Source organism: Acinonyx jubatus, chromosome B3, assembly GCF_027475565.1.
Source record: "Acinonyx jubatus isolate Ajub_Pintada_27869175 chromosome B3, VMU_Ajub_asm_v1.0, whole genome shotgun sequence".
Classification (NCBI taxonomy): Eukaryota; Metazoa; Chordata; class Mammalia; order Carnivora; family Felidae; genus Acinonyx; species Acinonyx jubatus.
In genome coordinates, this window is record NC_069386.1 from 9,832,327 (window position 1) to 9,854,254 (window position 21,928).

A 21,928-nucleotide genomic window follows, 5' to 3' on the forward strand; every position below is an offset into this window, starting at 1 on the left:
CCAAAGGCCTCATCTGACCAAATAAACAATTAGAACTCTACTTCTCAACTCTTGTTGCCACATTTTCCCCTAAATAATTCCCAAACTGCAAGGTCTCATCCAGACATCCTTTGTATTCTGAAGCCCAGCCGTGCAGTGCACCGTGTACCCAGGAAGAAAAAAAAAAAAAAATTTCTTCCAGCTTGTAAAAAGTAACAGAAATTTGTTACATCACAATGCACCTACCTGCTCCCACTCCAGAAACACACTTCCTTTAGACAGGGCAGAACTCAACTGGCAAAACCAGGTAGGTGGATTTATTTACAGATACTGTTCAAATGATACTACGTATTTTTAGAAGGGATTCACGAATTACAGGAAATGTCAAATTTGCAAAAAGCCCCTGATATATCTACCTCCTTCAGCTGTGAAAAGGAATACTTCTAAAACACTAAGTAAATGCTGATGGTATAATTCAGAATTCAAAAAATATATATCATGCTCAGTTCAATTCATCTCAAATGATTTGTCCAACAAATTTCAAGTGGTGAGTAATGCCCCCTTTGAACAAAACGGTGCCACATTTAGCCAGGTGGGGCAAACATGTGCTAACAATTTTCCCAGAAGCTGTTAAGGACTCCTACCCAAACCCCCACTCTCCTACGTGATGCCCCTCCCTGTGATCAAGGGCTCAACTTTTTAAGACAGCAGACCACAGTCAAAGACCCAGCTATGGGAAGGAGTGTTAGCAACCACAAACAAATGAAACTCCTCAGCCCAGAAGCTCACCAACTGAGCAGGACTCTCCAAAAACACAAACTCCCTTTATTAAAAATGAGACTAGGGGTGTCTGGCTGGCTAAGTTTCTGGACCATGCGCCTCTTGATCTCAGGATCGTGAGTTCAGGCCCCATGTTGGAAGTAGTATTTACTTAAGAAAAATAAATAAGACTAACGAAAATACATACACTGCAGAACATTTAGAAGACGAAAACTACCCTACCATCTCACTCCTCAAACACAACAATCTGCGATAGCCTCCTTCCAGACTCTCCTGTGTACTATGTGTATGTGAAATACATGCAAATGACACCCCCACATCACATTACAAATCACAGATATGCTCACAGATTGGAAATGTACAACAGATCTCACGACTAGTTTTCTCATGCTCAGAGGAGAGCAGCTTTCAGCACGTGTACAGTCCTAACTGACTCTGATTTAAAAGGCAAGGTGTTATTTAGGTCACCACCTTCCTCCTTCACGCGCATCCAGCCCCTCAGAGCTAGTAGCTGTTGTTGTTTACCACGATCACTACCATTACTAGCTACCCTGCCAGGTGAGCTGCCAGGTGCCAGGAGTCTAGAGATTCCTAATTCTCGCAATAACCCCTCCTCTTTATAGTTCTCTAGATCTTATACCCAGTCCAGACCTCTTTCCCGAACCACAGATCTGCACAGCCAATTACTTAGTGGTGTCTTCACTTAAAATCTCACAGAGCTCGGGCCCCTGGTGTCTCAGTGGGTTAAGCGTCCGACTTCAGCTCAGGTCATGATCTCACAGTTCATGGGTTCAAGCCCCGCACCGGGCTCTGTGCTGACAGCTCAGAGCCTGGAGCCTGCTTCGGATTCTGGGTCTCCCTCTCTCTGTCCCGCCCCCCTCACACACTCGCTCTCAAAAATAAACAAACATTAAAAAATTAAAACAAAAAATCTCACGGAGCTCAAACTTAACATGTCCAAAAGAGAAACGACGACGTCTTCCTCCCAATAAACTCACGCACACCTTCCCCGCCAAGGTAACCATTCCACCATTCACCCGGTTGTTCAAGGAAAACACCCGGCGATCGTCCTGGACTGCTTTCTTCCCTTCAAAGCCTTTTTCCAATCCATAAAAAACCCTATCAGTCCTACCTTCAGACGCACACCGACTCCGACCTCCTGTCGGCACCTGCGCTGCTACGAGCTGGACCTCAGCTACCATCCTCCTCCCCCAGAGCCAACTACCACAGACTCCCGGCCGCCCTGTTCGCACTCCGGCCCGCCACCTCCCCAGGGATCCCGTAAACCTGAAATCAGCTCTCGTGGCTCCTTGCTCCAGCCCTTCGGCGGCTCCCTGTCATACTTAAAAGCCTATGTGACCTGGCCTCTGCCTCCCTACGCGTGCCCTCCTATAGTTCTCCTTCCTCGGCCATCCCGGCCACACCAACCTCCCCGTTCATGCTCCCACCTCAAGCCCTTGGCCTTTCGTGTCCCTCCTGCCCGGAACGTCCAGGGATCTGCAGCTGGCTTGCTCCCTTCACTTCCTTCGGGTCTCTGCTCCAATCTCCTCGCCTCCGGAAGGTCTTGTTTGACCGCCCCAATTTCTGCTAATACTCTTCATATTCTTCCTAAACTTATCACCACGAGACATCACCAAAACTGTTCACTTGTTTATCTTCTTCTCCCCTCACTAGAATATCAGCCCCTTGATGGCAGCAACCACCTGTTACTTGTCACTGCGTCCCCATCACCTGCAACAGTGCCTGACAATACAGAAGGCCCCCTTGCGTGCTGAGGGAATTCAATCAGCAAACAACGCCACAAGGAATGTCACGTGCCCATTTTACAAACGAGAAAACGGAGTTACCTAAAGCCACACAGCAAATAAGTTGTCAAATGCATCTGAAAGAACCAGTAGTCGTCCACTGACTCACTACATCTTGTGCCATAAGACCGAATTACACATATACGCCAGGGACCAAAAACGTAAAAGAAGGCCTTTCTGTACGAAAATATCGGACCACAGTGGTTTTCCTCTGTCTGTTCATCACTAGAGCATTTCCCATCTTTGATTTATCCTATGTATGTGCTATGTATGTACTCCTCACCTGGAAGAGATCTACTCGTCTGTATTCCCCACCGGATAAGGGCTCAGCTACAGACGGCAGGCACCGAACAAATGTTTCTTTGATATTTATACCCGTCCCCCCACAAGATTTGAAGAATCCTGTAACAAGACTTTCAGCACCACCAATAAAGTATAGTCTTCACAGAGAGATCGAGTAACTGCATCCAGACTTATCCTGCCAACGCCCCCTCCAACAACTAGGGAAAGACAAAATACGTAAGGTGACGTCTTTGAGACACTGGACAACAGGCACGAGGGACTGCAATCCCTAACTGAGGGGAAGAGAAGGGACGGGCCACCACCACTCCAGCTTTCTCAGCCTGGAGGCACTCTGGAGTGCAGAGTGCGATGAGGATCCTGAGCAGAGCGTGGCAATCTTGTCAAAGTGACAAGACCTAAGAGTTTGGGGAGGCTGAGGAATCTGAAAACTCCAACAAAAATCATCACAGGGAGGCCTCCTAGAGTCTGATATTAAAACATAAGCTACATCTCTCAAAAATCATGACCAACCCAGGATTATCACAAGAATGCAAGGCTAGTTCAAAGTGCCAAAATCAGATATCAACAGAGTAAAGAAGAAAAAATATATGATCGTCACAAAAGATGCAGAAAAAGCCTCGGCAACATTCAATATGCTTTCATGATAAGAACTCCCCACCAACTAGAAACGGAAAACTTCAACTTGATAAAGGCCATGTACAAAAGCAAACTCTAAATACAAGCATGCCCAGTTTTATCACACTTTACAGTTAATGTATCGTTTACAAACAAGTATTTTTAAAGTATGTACCTTTTTTAAAACAGAATGCTTCTGCATACTCAACAGACTACAATATAAACATAGCTTTTACACGTAATAGGAAACCAAAAAATTAATTTGGCTCACTTTATTGTGATACTCACATTATTGCAGGGGTCTGGAATCAAACCCACAATCTCTTTAGTATGCCTGTAACATCACATTTATGGTGAAACACAGAATGTTTCCCCCCCTTAACATGAGGACAGGATGTCCACTTTCAAAATTCCCATTCAGCACCATCCTGGGGGTCCTAGCCAATTCAATAAAGTAAGAAAAAGAAATAAAAGGCATACAGACTGCAAAGGAAGAAATCAGACTGCCTGTACTTGCCGATGGCACTATTGTCTATGTAAAAAAAGCCCAGGGGCACCTGGGTGGCTCAGTCCGTTAAGCATCCGACTTCCACTCGGGTCATGATCGCGCAGTTCATGGGTTCGTGCCCCAGCTCGGACTCTGTGCTGACAGCTCAGAGCCTGGAGCCTGCTTCGGATTCTGTGTCTCCCTCTCTCTCTGCCCCTCCCCCACACGTCTCTCAAAAATAAATTTAAAAAAATTTTTAAAAAAAGGGCCCAAAGATCTACAAAAAGGATTCTAAAACTAAAACTGAGTTGGGGCACCTGGGTGGTTCAGTCAATTGAGCGTCCAACTGCTGACAGCTCAGAGCCTGGAGCCTGCTTTGGATTCTGTGTTTCCCTCTCTCTCCACCCCTCTCCTGCGCACTCTCTCTCCCTCAAAAATAAATACACATTAAAAAAAAATTTTTTTAACTAAAACTGAGTTTAGCAACGCTGTTAAGATCCAAGGCTGGCATATAAAATTCAATCCTATTTATACTAGCAATGAACAACTGGAAATTGAAATTTTAGAAGCATCATTTACAACAGCACCAAAAAGCATGCTATGTGTGTGTGTGTGTATTTTACAAAATACAGGCAAGATGCAATTACTGAAAATTACAAAACACTAATTAAAATATCAAAAAAAATTTTTAAGTATATTTATTTATTTTGAGACAGAGAGCAGGACAGGGGCAGAGAAAGAGGGAGAGAGAGAATCCCAAGCAGGCTCCGCATTGTCAGTACAGAGCCTGATGCAGGGCTCAAACTTACAAACCACAAGATCATGACCTGAGTCAAAGTTGGATGCTTGACCGACTGAGCCACCCAGGTGTGCCAAAAAAACAGTTCTAAATAACTATACCATGTTCATGGCTCAATATCATTAATATGTCAATTCTTTCCCAAACTACAGATTCAATGCAATGCCAACCAAAAATCCCACCAGGATTATAGATATCAACAAGCTGATTCTAAAATGTACCTGGAAAGGTAAAGCAACTAGAATACTCAAGTATATACTCAACTATTTCTGAAAAATAGCACAATTAGAGAAGCCACATTACCTGATTTCAAGATTTACTATAAAGCTACAGTAATCAACAGTGTGTAAAGGACAAATGGAAGACTTACATCAGTGGAAAAGAATACAGAATCCAGAAGTAGACCCAAGGTATATGATCAACCGACCTTCAACAAAAGTAATTCAATGGAGAAAAAACAGTCTTTTCAAACAACAACAAACACGTTGGAACTACTGCTTATCTAAAAACAAAAAAATAAATCTCAGGGGTGTCTGGGTGGCTCAGTTGGTTAAGCATCTGACTTTGGCTCAGGTCATGAGCTCACAGTTCATGGGTTCTAGCCCCACGTCAGGCTCTGTGCTGACAGCTCAGAGCCTGGAGCCTGCTTCAGATTCTGTGTCTCCCTCTTTCTCTGTGCCTCCCCCGTTCATACTCTGTGTCTCTCTGTCTTAAAAATAAATAAACATTTTAAAAAATTTAAAAAACACAAATATAAATCTCAATCCATGCCTTGCACCATTCAGAAAAATTAACTCTAAGTAAATCATAAACCTAAATGTAAAATTTTAAACTATAAAACTTCTAGGAGAAAATTCAGGGGAAGTCTTTTTGTTTAGGTAAAGCAAAAATTTTTCAGATACTACACCAAAAGCACAATCCATTAAAGAAAAAACAACTGGAACATTACCAAAAAACTGCTGTTCTAAAGACAATTATTATTAGGAAACAAAAAAGCCACAGACAAGAAGGAAGTATTTATAAACCATAATCACGTATCTGATTCTAAAATGTATATACAACTCTCAAAAGTCAATAATAAAGCAAATAATTCAACGTTTTTAATCGGCAAAATAACTGAATACATTACCAAAGAATGGCAAATAATCACATGAAAGGATGCTTAACATCATTAGTCACTAGGCAAATGGGGGAAAAAAAAAAGGCTACATTCTGTATGTTTCCATTTGCATGACATTCTTAAAAAGGCAAAAAACCATGGACACAGAAAACAGATCAATAGTGTCCAGGGTCTGGGAGTGGAAAATGGGTTGACTACAAAAGGGCTCAGAAGAATTTGGGGGATAAAGAAACCATTCCATACATATCTTGACCGAAACAGTGGTTATGCAAATGTATACATCTGTCAAAACTCCCAGAATGCTACTGAATTTTACTGAATGTAAATTATACATCAAATAAAGAATGAGAAAACAGAGACTGAAGAGATAACAATGTACTGAGTAAACCTTGATTTTACCCTGGTTAAAAAAATTTTAAACCAACTGTAAAAAGATATTTGCAGGACAAACAGGAAAAGTTGAAGATGCACTGAATAATATTACTAGACTTGTTAATTTTTTTATATGTGACCATTGCATTTGGTTAGGCTTAGCACAAAGATCCAGATCCACAAACATTTTCTATAAGAGGCCAGATAGTGAATGTGTGGCTTTGTGGGCCTCATGGTCTCTAGTAACTATTCTGTCACGGCAACACCAGATTAGCCACAAGCAAATGAGTACTGTCATGTCCCAATAAAACTTTATTTAAAAAACAGGCAGTAGGCCAGATTTGGCCTGAGGGCTACAGTTGGAGAACTCCTAATATAGACAAAACTACAATGACGTAAAGCAGAGTAGCGGTTGCCTGTGGTGAGGTAGGCAATGGGTAAGGGTTGAGGGGAAGAAGTGGCCAGAGAGCGGCATGAGGGAACTTTCTGGAATGATGGAAATGCTCCATATTTTGATTATATTGTTATCTGTATGGATACATTTGACAAAACTCATCAAACTCTATATACTTAAAATGGGTACATTTTATCATACAAATAGTATTTCAATAAACTTGATTTGTTTTAAAAAATTATTCTTTCCAGCTAATAGCATCAATAATGTGAAAAGCACAGCCTTCGAGCCAGAATAATCTTGAGTTCAAATTTTAGTTTAATAGATATGTGATCACTGTCAAATCACTTTGGGGGCTGTTTCCTCGTAGTAAAACAGCTTAATAATGCCTGACTCATAGGCTGATTTTCAAAATTAAGTAAGAAATGTAGGTATCAGGTGCCTGGGTGGTTCGGTCAGTTAAGCATCTGACTCTTGATTTCAGCTCAGGTCATGATTTCACAGTTCATGAGTTAAACCCCATGTCAGGCTCTGCGTTGAGAGTGCAGAGCTGGCTTGGGATTCTCTCTCTCTCCTCTCTCTGCCCTCCCCTGCTCTCCCTCTCTCTCTTAAAAAAAAAAAAATAAAATAAAAAATAAAATAAAATAAAATAAAATAAAATAAAATAAAATAAAATAAAATAAAATAAAATAATAAAATAAAATAAACGTAGGTAAGACACACAGTATAACATTTGGCACATAAGAGACACACTCCTCTGATCTGAGTAAACCAATTAAAAAAAAAATAATTGAAGAAAATGAGTCAGTAAAGATCAGACAACCACACTAGCCTTCCTTTGTACTCTTGAAATATTCTGACATTCTTTGTTCACTGTTTATTGTGGTTTAACCTGACTTCAGGAACTGGCATCCAATGTCAGTTTCTGTGATTTCACAGTAACTTGGGTCTAACAGCAAGCATCTTGAACTGAAATTTCTTTAGAAATTTACTCCATGACAAACATGTTATAAAAGGAAAACTGAGAAGAGCCAAAAGTAAAATGTATCAATTTTCCCAAGCAAGGAGAATGACAATAAATACGGTATATTTTAACTATCTTTTATAAAGAAAAACCAATATAGTTGGATGTTTCCCCCTTTTCAACTAGGATTTAAATTTTATCCAAACCACTAAGCAACCAATAAAGTTACCAAATGATATAGCATTTGTATAGCAATTTATCTCAAGGTTTCACACAACAATAGCATGTAGTAGATAGAAGATGATTTATATTAACGTGTTTTTATTTTACAAGTAAGAATCTTATGTCTGAGACAGATGAAGTGGCTTGTTCAAGGACATACAGCCAATAATGGCAAAGTCTGAATGTGAAGTCAGATAGGCAGCTTCATATCATGTGATTTTTCAGAGATCACCATCCGAGAATCATCTTGGGTTCTGCAAAATTCTTTACCTAACTCCTACGTGCTTTCCCCCTAACTCGGCATCTTTAGTTGTCTAAAAGATAAATCAATTACATACAGTGTGACATACCTAACCCTTCAGGAATAACTAACTCACCATTTGGGATTGGTAGAAGCTACGGCAGAACACGGGCTTATGATGTCACTAGAAGTGAAAATTCAAAAGCATGTTTCCAAAAGAGCCTACGGGGTGACATAAATGGTAAATTGGTAGATTCCTCACACTTTCTCCTTTTCCCCACCCCAATAACCACATCACAGAAACACGTTGATATCCACCTTTCCCAGGCTCTGGACACAGCTCTGCGGGGTAAAAAAAGGAAAGTATGCCATCACTCCACATAAATGTGCAAACAATCATCTCAGTACCAGGTAGTCCACTGTCCCAAAAGGCCTGACAAAATGGGTTATCTCTTCATCTTCTATTTATTATGTCCCAATCAACCCATGGGTGGATTTCAAGACCATAGACGGGAGGATGTCCAAATGAAACCAACTCCCTTCCACTAACAGCTTCCTCCTCTCTCCCCATTTACAGTGGTAAGACAGGCTGACAGTGACTCAGGAGCCCGCTTCCAAATGGATGCCTGTCGCCACCGCTAATAACCAAGTCTATTCAAGTGCACTTAAATATTAACTTTGAAAGAAAAGATTATCAGAAAGTTCAAGTTTATTCATCTCGCTTTGTCAGGGATGTTTTTTCCTCAATCTGAGAGTCTGATCAGATAAAACTTTTAAAGGTTTACTATAAACCCTCCATGGCTGAACTTTTTACCCTTATTTTATTTAAAAAAAAAAAAAAAAAAAAACAACTAATGGCAAGATGAGCTTCAATATACACAAATGTCTATCACAGGGGCACCTGGGCAGCTCAGTTGGTTGAGCATCCGATTCTTGATTTCGGCTCAGGTCATCCTGGGGTCATGGCATTGAGCCCCGTGTCAGGCTCTGCACTGAACGTGGTGCCTGCTTGAGTTTCTCTGTCTCTCTCTGTCTCTGTCTCTCTCTCATTCTTTCTGCACCTGTCCCTCCACCCCTGCACACTCTCTCTCAAAAGAATTTTTTATTAAATTTTTTAACGTTTATTTTTGAGAGAGCGAGAGAGACAGAGAGAGAGAGAGAGAGAGAGAGAGAGCGAGCGTGCAAGCAGGGGAGGGGTAGAGAGAGAATGAGAATCTGAACACAGGATCTGAAGCAGGCTCCAGGTTCTGAGCTGTCAGCACAGAGCCCAACAAGGGGCTTGAACCCACAAACCACAAGATCATGACCTGAACCAAAGTCGGGCGCTTACCCAACTGAGCCACCCAAGCACCCCCAAAATAAAATCTTTTAATTAAAAAAAAAGGAATGCCATTACAGATTAATAGTTCTAAAACAGATCTATTTGGTGCTGTGAGTATTGTACACCGAGCCAGTAAAACTGATGTGAATCACTGCTTCCTTCCGCAATTGGTGGCACCTTCAACGGTGTTATCTTGAAGGGGAAGTAAGCGATTTGCTCACGTCTCTGAATTGTATTAACACTGTATTAACCCCCACTCCAGTTCCGTCTTACACAAATTTGAGAAATAGTCATAATCCCTCTCTCTCTCTATCATGTTTCAAGACTAAGGTAAAATAAGGTGGAACAGACTGAAAAACTCAGATATCCTATTACAAGTGTTGAAGATAATCCATCTCTCACCATTTCCTAAACACTGGAAACGCATAAGGTCCTACACTCCCAAGCCATTCTGCAAATCCCACTCCAAGACCTGTACGGTGAATGAGAAGATAAGTTTCTACTGCCATTCAGGTCAACTAGCCCCTTAAATGAAAAAAATAATTGCATTTAACTAAAGAACACTCAATTCTCCTTTATGAAAAAAACAGCTAAACCGCTAACCTCAGAAGCATCAGCTTCTAAAACTGCTTCAAGTCACATAAAAAGGTATCAAAATTATTATTACACCTACCAGGTAATAGGCACCTACTTAATGTCTGGCACACTATTAAGTACCTCACATAGTTTCAGTTATTACAAAGAACAATGCCAAGTATGATACCTTACACGGTAGGACCCAGAAGCTCGGTGGGATCAAGTGACCTGCTCAAGGCTCACAACTAGTCTGTGGAAGTGTGGGGATCTGAATCTCAGTCGTAACTAGCTCCAAAAATTGCGTATTCTTTCAAAACTGTGCGACCTCCCCATTTCACAATAGAAGAAGAGGCAGAGATGTGAAATGCTTTGTCCGGCAGCCTTAATCATTTCACCAAAAAAGGGAGAAAATTTCTAAATGAGTACCACTTTTTGAAAATCCAGGGTGCACTATTTAAACTTCACTTCTCAAGATGTAATTAGCATATAAAAAGACACGTTAGAAATCCTTTTTAAAGTTAACTAAATTTCATCACAGGTCTGCAAGGGAACAGTCCTTCTGGATAAGGTCCCAGAGTTAGTGGTTCTTACGTGCACTATCGCTAACTCAGTATCAAGCACTTCGCCCAATCCAAACGCACACTGAACACCTGTGCTGTGTTAAGGCTCCTTCTTGGCAAAGAGGGTACAAAACTAAGGAAGAAATAAGGCCCATCACAGCGCTCAGAGTTAACAGATTAGGAGTCCATTTGTACTACAGATACAGTGGTAACTGTAATTAGGCAAATAAATTAAGTGTGAGAAAACCTAAAACAAAAAGTGTGTAGGACGTGGTATCACAGCTCAGAGAAGGAAAAAGCAACTGGCCTAGCTGTCCCATTTCGTTGGAAGTCCATTTGTTTACACGATGTCCCTCCCTGACAATCCCTTCCAACCTCCGTCAACCTCCATCCGAACAATCGCCCTACGCAGGCGATTGCTCTAAGAGCAAGGATTGTGACTCCTAAAAGTGACCTCGTTGTTGTCGTTTAAATGTACAACACTGATGCCACAGACACGTTTTTCGTTAGCTTCACCAGGTGAAGAAAGTTGGTTTTTCAAGACAAAACAAGGCCAACCGAACCAGAAAAAACCAGGAACCCTAACTTCCCCACATTACTCACTCAGCATGAGAAATCAGTCAAAACAAACTGGCACACACAGTCTTTCTCAAATTTTTCTTTTTAATTTGGCAGATGGCAATGGGATATAACAACTGGTATTAACGCATCCTGGTCAGTGTTCCACTACCCCAACTGGACAGGCATTTAAGCTGGTCCACCTAGGGGACTTAAACATCGTAAGCCAAATTATTCTCACATCATAAGCCAAATGAACCAAATTCTATAGGATTGAACCCAAAACCTGACAAGGATTGTATTTAATGCAGCCCGCAAATCACCCAAGAGACCAAGGAATACAAGAACTAGAATAGTGATTTATCTCAGCTGATCATTACTTCTTTGCAAACTTGCAAAAAAGTCACCTTTCAAAAAAGGCAGCATTTGTCCTGATCTGAGCAATCCAAAGGTCTAGAAAAATAGAATAAAATGCTTCTTCTGAAAATAAAGGGGCGGGGAAGTGGGGAGACTGGAATTAAGAAAAAAAGGCACTGCTTTTTCCTTTAGATGTGTATGCCTGAGGCAATAAACTCCCAAAATAACTTCACCCAGGAGTATAAAAGCTGAGAAGGAACACAAAAATATTGCTCAATCTAACTTTCATTGTGAATTCCTCAGTCCACAGTAACATTTAAAAACGTAAATGTGATGAAATCATTCTGTTGGAAAACTACGTATTTCCAAACAAACAAACAAACAAACAGGCCAAAAAACCTGTCTATCCTTCCTTCTGGCGAAAAAAATTTGAGTTTTCCCCATTTAAAAAAAAAAAACTCTTCTCATATTGGTTAACTTTGAAAAAAAAAAAGTGTCAGTAAGTCAAAAGCAAATGTTTTGTTACGGCTCGAAGTATGGCTGCACTTGAACTAGGTGGAGAGCTGAGCCCGCTGCCCTGTCCCCGTGCGGGTCCCCTCCGGCGGCGCGGCCCCGACCCGCTCCGCCCCGGAGCGAGCGCAGGAGGCGCCCCCCGAAGGCGGGCGCGGCCCGGAGTGTTTACCGTCCGTGTCGGCCCGGGGGGAGCGGCTCCCTCGCGTCCGCAGCACTTGTTCGCGCACCCCGGGGACAGGAGGGACCCTCCGAGGAGCCGTGGCTCCCGGGGCCGGGGGTGCGGGCCTCGCCCAAGGGGACCCCCGTGTCTGTGCCCCGCGGCCGCGCCCCCGGCCCCGGGAGTGGGGCGGCCCCGAAGCCGGGCTGCGGGAGCCGGGAAGCGCGCCGCGGCCCCGGAGCAGACAATGAACGAAGGGGCGATGCGAGGGGGAGGAGGGGGCCGCGGAGGCGGGGGCGCTCCCCAACGCCCATTCATCCCGCCCGCCCCTCCTCCCCCGCGGCCCGCCCCCTCCTCCCCCCGCGGCCCCGCCCCCCTCCCGGCCCCCGCCCCCAGGAGCGGCCAAAGCGGGAGGGGCCCCGCGCTCCGCGCCCGCGACCCCTCCCCAAATCACAAAACTTCCCCCAACTCCGCCAACTAAGTTGCGCTCTCACCGTGCGGCGCCCGGGGCTCCCCCGCGGGCCCAGCCAGAGCAGCTCCGCACCTTCGCCGCCGAGAAGGACAATAGGCGGCCGCTCACCCAGTAGCGGCGACGGCTTGAAGCTGCTACTTCGAGGCGACGAGCGGGCGCGACGGTCTCAGCGGAGCCCAGGAGCTTCACCGCAGCTGCTCCGGCTCCGCGTTGGCCCTGCACACAGCCCCAGCCCGCTCGCGCATGCGCCACAAGCTGCTCAGGCATGGGCGGGGCACCTAGGGAGGGCGGTAACGCCTACGAGCCCTCCCGTGAGTAAACGCGGAGAGAGGGGCCGTGAGCAGGGATTGCCCTTCAGAGCTGCCCATCAAGCTCCGGGAGGCCAATAGGAAGACATCTAGGCGGTGCGTTCAGGTTGCTAAGGGAGGCTGAGGTTGACCGCCGCTGCTGCGCGGCGGCAAAGTGATCCAAGCCGGCTGGCTGGCAGAGGCTGCTCTGGGAAATGCCCTCCCACCCTCTCCTCTCCGCCCTATCTCCGGAAACCGCCCTGCCTGTGTGTGCCAGTACTTACCTGAGCTGTAGCAGTTACTACACACATACTGAAATGATTTACTATTCTATTTCCTTCCACTTGCAACCAGAGAGTGAGTTTACTCTTCTGTGTGTCAGTGCCTCTGAGAGTCATTGTTAGGTAGTCAGCAAGTGTTTTATTGGATGGATGACTGGATGCATGGATGGCTTCCTGGCGGCATCAGGACTGTGACAGTGCATCCCATGAACTTTTGGCTAAGCGATCACCACAAAATCTTACAATCCTCCAGTTGCAAAGGACTTCAGAAATTACCTGGTGGCTTTTGAGAAACAAAATGTGGCCCACTGGTTCGAAGAAACTTCATTTTGATAGTTGTGTGTGTGGGTGCGCCTGTGTTTCAGTGTGCATTACGCTGTGTATTAGGAGGGAAAATGCCTATTATATCAGACCATTATTTCACTGATGTTATTTCTTAGATTAAACACAAAGTTATAAAAAATGAATCCAATTAAAGAAAAATATTAAGTAAAAAATGAAAACACTTTTTATGCAGGTCAAGAACGTGCAAATTGATAGCAATTTAAGTAAGAACAATGGTTACTAGGATTAAAGTGTATGACTCTCTTTTTGGGAACCCTGAGTGAGGCAAGCTCATGACCCAGGACCTGAGAGAGAGGTATTGCATATACATACTGCATGTATCAGTCCCTTCCATTGTTGAGTGGCTTTGTGTCTTAGAAGTGCTCCTAGACTTGAGCTGAAATTCGCTTCCCTGTAAGTGGACCTGGTTCTCGCATATATTTTCCTAGTTTACCTTCACAGAATGAAAAATCTAGGCCAAACATTCCCAGTGCTTCATGTGATATTATTTCCCAACGACCTCATTGTGCTGCCCACCATCCTCAATACTCACTCTAATCTCTCCTTGTCAATATTTGAAAGGTGGCACACAGAGAGGAGTCTCCTAGATCCCAGCCCTGACTCTGCCACAGAGGAGTCCACCATGAGCAGGTCACCCCTCAAGAGCCTCTGTCTCCTGTAAAGCAAGGGACCTAACCTAGAAAATCACTTAGACCATAATATGTGATAATCCCATGGTCTTCTACAGCCTGGCTAAGTCTGTTACAAAGGCAGCAGCAAATAAATGTTACCATGTCATCTTTCTAGTGACTGCTGACAATATCATTTCCTGTTCCCTGCCTCAGCAGGATTTACACCTTTCTGGTGGGCTGCATGCTACATCCAGGGGCCAGGAGGGGAGCAGCACTTTTTTAAAGTTTACTGTGCTACAAATCACCTGGGTAATTTTGTTAACTGTGGATTCTCAGTACATCTGGGGTGGGATCTGGGATTCTGTTTATCTAACAAACTCTCAGGTGATACTGATGCTACTGGTCTGGGACCCTGCTTTGAGAAGGGTCTTCTCTAAATTTTCCAGACAGCTGAGTTTTGCATCTTCTTTGGGAAGTCCTAAGCAGTTATCTACAAGGCTGGCACTTTCTTGTTATTCAGATATTAGTTCTAATAGTCCTCCTTAGAGGAAACATCCTTGGCTAGCCTATCGAAAAAAACTCATTCTCAACCAGTCCCTCTCCTGCATATGACTCAAATTGTTCCATAGCATTTATCCCAGTCTGAAAATAGCTTATTTGTGTGTGTTTATTACCTCTTTCCCCCATTATAATGTATGCTCCCTTAAGTCTGTTTTGTTTACCCCCCCCCATTCTCTTCCATCTATCATAGTGCTGGTGGAAACAGGAAGAACTCAAAAGTTTTGCACGAGTGAATTTGTACAGAAGGAGCTAGTATGAGGGGTCCTCAACCTGAGTGTCCCTGATACTAAAGATTTGTTCTTCCAAAGGACACCAAATATCCACATCCAATGTGCCCCATTTCACCAGAAAGTGATGTAGTGGTTAGTAATTTTCTCACTTTCCTTAAGTAACTTTATAAGCCAGGAAAGATGCCAGGGCCTTATCAAGCACTGGTAGGATTTTATGTCTCTGAACTATCTTTCCAGTTGACTTACAACTCTTGTTGACCTTAGAAATAATGTTGGCACAGGGCACCTGGGTGGCTCAGTCAGTTAAGCTTCCGACTTCAGCCCAAGTCATCGTCCCACAGTTCATGAGTTCAAGCCCCGAGTCAGCCTCTGTGCTGACAGCTCAGAGCCTGGAGCCTACTTCGTATTCTGTGTCTCCCTCTCTCTCTGCCCCTCCCCAGCTCCCGATCGCACTCTCTCTCTGTGTCAAAAATAAATAAACTTAAAAAAAAAATTTAGAAATGACTTCGGCACTTTTATTTTTCCAGCAAAAATAGGTTTATTTGGGAACAGCAGAGAATTGCAATTTTGGACACATAAGCTACAGCAGAACCACAGGCAAGTTGCAGGACAGAAGGGAGTCACTCTTTTATACAGAAAAGAGGGCAGTGGGAAGGTTGTTATAAACAAAAAGTCCCATGAAGTAAACTGGGAGTTCAAAGTATAGTGGCTTTTCATTGGCTGAGTTGTGAGAGTCTCTCATTGGTTGGGCTGTTGCCAGGAGAGGAAGAAACCCTTCTTCCTACTGGGATCATGAACTAGCATCCCTGTGCAAGGTCTGGCTCAGATCTACAACTCACAAGGAGTGGTGGCTCATAAGGCCTCCCCTTGCCCACCCACTGACTCCATTCTAAATGAGGTTTCCTGTTATTAATTTTCACACTCCCTAATCGATTTGCATGGTTTCTAATTTCTAAAAATATAGCAAGGATAAGTTCCAATTTACAGAGTCAGTCCCCAGTGATGCCAAAGTAAGGGGAAAACAAAATCAACACAGTTGGAAGGGACATGAATCTCTCTTGGTTTCTAAAATGTCAACTTTTGGAAATAAATAGATCAATCAATCAATCAGGAAGCACTAGAACAAACTTGTCTCAGGGCTCTACTTTCATAACAGTGGACATTTTATTGCTTTTGTGGTACCAATAGTACCCTAATGTTGCTTTGAGGTAACTTCCACTTTCAGCCCCTTGCTTGGAGAAAAGCCAACACCACCCACATCCCCAATTCCATGGCTTTAGCGTGTGATCAGACCAGAGACAGTCAATGCATTACATACAAAGGCAACAATTATTAGTTCAGGGTTAGGCACATGACCCCAAACACACCAGTTAGGGGCAACAGAAGTAAATTCTACCCTCTCTCTGAACTATCAGGGTAGCTGATTGTGTTTTTCTCAAGTGGAACCTGGAAAGACACGCTCGTCACCCATCTTGTCACCAGGAGGAAAGCATCTCTTTCAATGAAGCCAGCACGGTGAAAAGGGAGAGAAATGAAGAAAAACAATGCCTAGGTGGCATCGACTGAACTGAATCTAGCAACACCTGAAGCCAGGACAACACATAGAATTTTCAATCACGTAAGCCAAAAAAGCCAGCCAGAGTGGAGAATTCCATCTTTGCATCCACAAAGTTTGTGGTTACTTATCACTGGTCAATTCCCTGACTGGCTTTCCCTTTCTTTTTTTATTTTTTTAAGTTTATTTATTTATTTTGAGAGAGAGAGAGAGAGAGGGAGAGAGAGAGAGAGAGAGAGAGAGAGAGAGAGATGTGGGAGGGTCAGAGAGAGGGGGGGAATCCCAAGCAGGCTCCACACTGTCAATGCAGAGCCCAGTGCAGGACTCAAACTCATGAACCGTGAAATCATGACCTGAGACGAAACCGAGAGTCGGATGCTTAACAGAATTAAGCCACCCAGGCACTCCTCCCTGGCCAGCTTTTCAATTCAGTTAGCAAATAGATTAGCTATTGAGAGTTTACTGTGTGCCATGGGATTAGAGATGAAGAACAAGGTTCTTGGCTTTCAGGAACTCACAGTCAAATGAGGGAAATGGGCAAGCCAGCCAGCAAGGAAACAGAAATGTAAGCACCCTTATAGAAGCAAACTCAGGGTTCTGGGGGCACAGAGAGAAGAACTTCTGCTTACAAAGTTCAAGAGAGCAATCAGGAGGATGTGACAGCTATGCCAGGTCTCAGAGGACAATTAACTGGGTAAAGAATGGCAGGGTAGTGCAGGAGGCTTGGGTGCGTGTGCACAGGTAGCAGAGGACATTCCCAGAAAAGGAAGAGCAAATTCAAAGACATGGAGGTATCAGACATAGAGCACACATAGGAAACTGGAGAGGGAAGGTTTAGAAGTGAAGTGAAACTGAGGGCAGTTAGCCAAAGCCAAGTTACTAAGGAGAATGGCATTTACTCTAAAAGAGGCCCCAGGGGTGGGGGGTGGGCCTGGGTGGTTCAGTCGGCCAAGCGTCCAACTTCAGCTCAGGTCATGATCTCACAGTGTCTGGGTTCGAGCCCCACATTGGGCCCTGTGCTGACAGCTCAGAGCCTGGAACCTGCTTTGCATTCTGTATCTTCCCCCTCTCTCTGGTCTTCCCTCATTCATGCTCTGTCTCTCTCTGTCTCTCAAAAATAAGTAAAAGTTTTAAAAAAATTTTTTTAAAGAGGCCCAGAGGAATTTCAAAAGATTTTAAGTAACAAAACAATGATGAGAACAGATTTTTCATCTTGGAAAGATCACCCTAAGCACCCAGTGCTTCGGCTAAATTGAAGTGGGGGATGAGGATAAGGGTGGGGGATACGGAAATTTCCAAGAGAAACTCTCCAAGTGAGAGGTTTTGCAGTCCACAACTAAGTGTTCACTTCTTGGGCTCCAGAGGGAAGCTTCCTTTGCTGCCTAACAGCAATGTATAGTGAGCCACGTATGTGATTTAAAATTTTCGGGGAGCCTGGGTGGCTCAGTCGGTGAAGTATCCGACTCTTGATTTCAGCTCAAGTCATGATCTCGAGACTGTGGGATTGAGCCCTGTATCAGGCTCCATGCTGACAATGCAGAGCTTGCTTGGGATTCTCTTTCTACCTCTCTTTCTTCCCCTCCCCCTCTCACACTCCTGCTTGTGCCTGCATGCTCTCTCTCTTAAAATAAATAAAATTTAATACATTAAATTAAATTAAATTAAATTAAAATAAAGTTTAATAAAGTAAAATAAAATATTTCTAGGAACCACATTTAAAAAGTAAAAAGAAACAGATGAAATTAATTTTGATATTTCACTTAACCGAATATGTCCCAAAGAGTATGATTTTAACATGTAACCCATAAAAAATTAGTAATGAGGTATTTTACATTCTTTTTATCATACTAAGTCTTCAAATTAATCCAGTGTGTATTTTACACTTATAGCACACCTCAATTCAGACTTGCCACATTTAAAATGCTCAAAAGTCACATGTGGCTGGTGTCTACTATACTGGACAGTACAGGTCAGGCTCACTGATTCACGTATTAAGTCTCCATCTGGGAATTTGTTCCAAATCACATGTGCCTGGGGTCATAATTCCCCCACTATTTCTCTTTCACTTGCATTACCTGATTTATTTTTCACAACCCTGGGCTAGCACCATCATCCCCCTTTTCAAAGTCACTCAGGCTTAGAGAGGCTAAGTGGTTTGTGCCAAATCACATAGCCACTGATGGGCACAGCTTACCTTCTAAGGGTTGAAAACTAAGAAAAGGTCACTAACTCCAGCTTAGAATGGCACAATGACTAGGTCCTCCCTCATTTGGGCTCTCTCAGCTGCCCTCTTCCCATCTCCATTTAAAATTATGAGGGTTCAGCCTATCTCAACAGAGGGGGTGCTTCATAAAGACCTATTTAAGCAACCAATCCTTTGTTCATAATATATTCCCATCACAGATTTCAAAAATTCTGCAGGTACAAACTAAACAATGTTGAAAAAACAGCATAGAGTTAACATGTTGAATTACAGATAAATGCATAGTAAATGGTGTTTATCATTACAACGATTACCACCCGAGACAGTTGTAACCTTTTTAGGGATCTTGATGTACATTCTTTGCAAATAGTCCCCTAAAAAGGTTTTTGCTGTTTTATATCCCCACTGTTAGGGTGTTAGACCAGGGCTTGGGGTGCATGGCTGGCTCAGTCAGTGGAACATGTGAGTCTTGATCTCAGGGTCGTAAGTTCAAGCCCCATGTGGGTACAGACATTACTTAAATAAATAAACTGAAAGAAAAAGAAAGAAAGAAAGAAAGAAAGAAAGAAAGAAAGAAAGAAAGAAAGAAAGAAAGAAAGAAAGAAAGAAAGAAAGAAAGGAAGGGAGAAAGACCAGGACTTTAGAAGCAGTCAGGGCTGGGTTTAAATCCTAGATGCTCAAATTCTTTGTGAAGTGATCACTCCTACCCAATAGCCACACAATGATAAATTGATAAAACAACACATGCATAACCCTTAGCACTTTGGCTGGCATGGAGTGCTCTGCCCACTTTATTTTTTCTTAATTTTTAAAAATATGTATTCACTTTTGAGAAAGAGACAGGCGTGAGCAGGGGAAGGCAGAGAGAGAGGGAGACACAGAATCTGAAGCAGGCTCTAGGCTCTGAGCTGTCAGCACAGAGCCCGACATGGGGCTCAAATCCACAGACCGTGAGATCATGACCTGAGCCGAAGTCGGACACTTAACCAACTGAGCCATCCAGGCGCCCCTTGCTCTGCCCACTTTAACTCCCTCCTCCACATCTCCCTCTACAGACAATAAGAAAATGACAGTCTAGGAGTAGATCCGATCATGCAAAAAAAAGTGCTGTTAGAGAAATTCAGGGAAACATGGACCCCACAACAATTATAACGAACATTTCCCAAAAGTGCATATTATCATGTATCGGCCTCTCCAATAGATGTGACAGCCACCTAGCCATCTGCCCCAAAGGGTTTCCTAGCCTTTAATTAATATGGGCCAGATGTATGCCCTTAGTGATAGGGCAATTTATTTAATTTCTGAAACCTTGCTTTTCTCCATAATGATCCTTCCAATAGATTTGCTTAAAGGCTGCTCATGTGTTCAAATCAAGCTTCTAAAGGCATTATATTTCCAATGGTAGAAGAGTTATGGGCTGTTGGGTTGATGCAAGGGAGGGAATCGCAAAAGACTCAGGATTAAAGGACCACCCTGGCCTCAAAAGAAGTTATTGCCATATTTCTCAGTCTTGAGTCAAGGGAATTTAATTTTAGACATGTAAAAGGGTTTAGAGATTCCCTCCCCATAACTGGAAAGGAAAACCAGAGTCACTTCGGGGGGAGGGGTGACATTATTTTGATTCAGTTAGGTTTGGCTTGGTGTTTACTTGGAAACGTGGGTTCAGTTTGGGGAAGGTGGAGACTTATTCTGATTTCAGAGAGATTTATGGGCTGGCTCAAGAACCACACATTTCATCCTATTGCTTCTCTCTTTATGCCCAGCCTTTTCCAGTTTATTCAGCTGCTCTCATAATTACCCCAATTATTTATAATGGTAGGCTTCTGAAGCTGGCATTAGAGAAACACCATGTTTTTTGAGCCCTTAAACAGCATTTAATGGAAATGGAGGTCAACAACTCATGTGAAGCCCAAACTCGGGTTTTCTTGGGCAGATCTTTTTTTTTTTTTTTTTAATTTTGTTTTCAGCTTTAATGCACTATCTTCCCCCAAATTGTATGGAGTTTGCAATATTAAAAGAGAACAATTTTCATGTGCACACAACTGTTACCAATAACTACAGTTTCAGCATGGCTTCAACCAGATTTTCTTTTCTTTTTTTTTTAATAGAGCAAATATACCACTTGTACTTTTAATGTTTTTAGGTCTTACAATATATGTATTCCCAGATACCAAAGTATTTCAGGAAAGAGCTGGTCAATTTGAATATGACTGAGTCAGACCCTTATTTTTTCCCTACTTTTCATTATCCAATGTACAGTTCATATTCAGGCTTTACCAGTTGTCCCCATAAGATAATAAGTTGTCTTTATAGCTGTGCTTATTATTTTCTTGGAGGATCTGATCAAGACTCATGCTTTGCATTTATTAATAATGACTATTCAAACTCCTTTAATTTAGAAAGGATTCCCATCTTTTTTTTTTTTTTTTTTGCTTTTGCTTTTTGTCTTAGGTAACATTGACTTATTTGACCTTATTTAGGTCAATTGGCTTTTAGTTCATTGCACAATCTGAGTTTTGTCTTATGAAGCATCATTTACTATTTATCCACTGTTATGGATTGAATGTTTGTGCCCCCTAATACCCATATTTTGAAGTGCCAACCCCCAGTGTGATGATATTAGGAGATGGGAGCCTTGGGGAGGTGCTTAGATCATGAGGATGGAACCCCCACAATGGGAGTAGTTCCCTGATAAGCAGAAGAGGGGCACCTGGGTGGCTCAGTAGGTTAAGTATCCAACTTTGGTTCAGGTCATGGTCTCGCAGTTCGTCGGTTCGAGCCTTGCGTCAGGCTCTGTGCTGACAGCTCTGAGCCTGGAGCCTGCTTTGGATCCTGTGTCTCCTTCTCTCTCTCTGCCCCTCCCCTGCTCACGCTCTGTCTCTCTCTCAAAAATAAATAAATAAATAAATAAACATTTAAAAATTTTTAAAAAAAGGAAGAAGAGACACCAGAGCCTCCTTTCTCTATGTGAGGATACAGTGAAAAGTGGTCATCTGCTAGCCAGGAAGAGGGCCCTCACAAAGAACCAAGTCTTGTAGCACATTGATCTTGGACTTTCAAACCTCCAGAACTGTGAAGAATGAATGTCTGTGGTGCAAGCCACCCAGTCAGTGGCGTTTTGTTACAGCAGCCTGAGCTGACCGATACGCCCACACTGCCATCATTTGAGTCGTTTCCTTAGTCAAGAAGGGAAAACGGAGGCTTCCTAAATCTCATCTCCAGCCTAATCTGATCACTCCTGTGAGATTTCAACCTGCATT

At 43.1% G+C, this 21,928-nt stretch overlaps 1 protein-coding gene across 4 annotated transcripts in view; it reads right to left on the reverse strand.

Moving 5' to 3' along the window:
* AKAP13 (A-kinase anchoring protein 13) overlaps positions 1 to 12,877 on the reverse strand; it is a 329,213-nt gene extending 316,336 nt beyond the window's left edge. For 3 of the 4 annotated variants that reach the window (XM_053223592.1, XM_053223593.1, XM_053223591.1), the window contains exon 1: positions 12,618 to 12,877. In XM_053223592.1, coding sequence (XP_053079567.1) covers positions 12,618 to 12,862 — 245 coding nt within the window. In that variant the 5' untranslated portion in view covers positions 12,863 to 12,877. The remainder of the gene's footprint in view (positions 1 to 12,617) is intronic. The other variant, XM_027067990.2, reaches the window with a different exon arrangement.
* Positions 12,878 to 21,928: the final 9,051 nt, after the last annotated feature.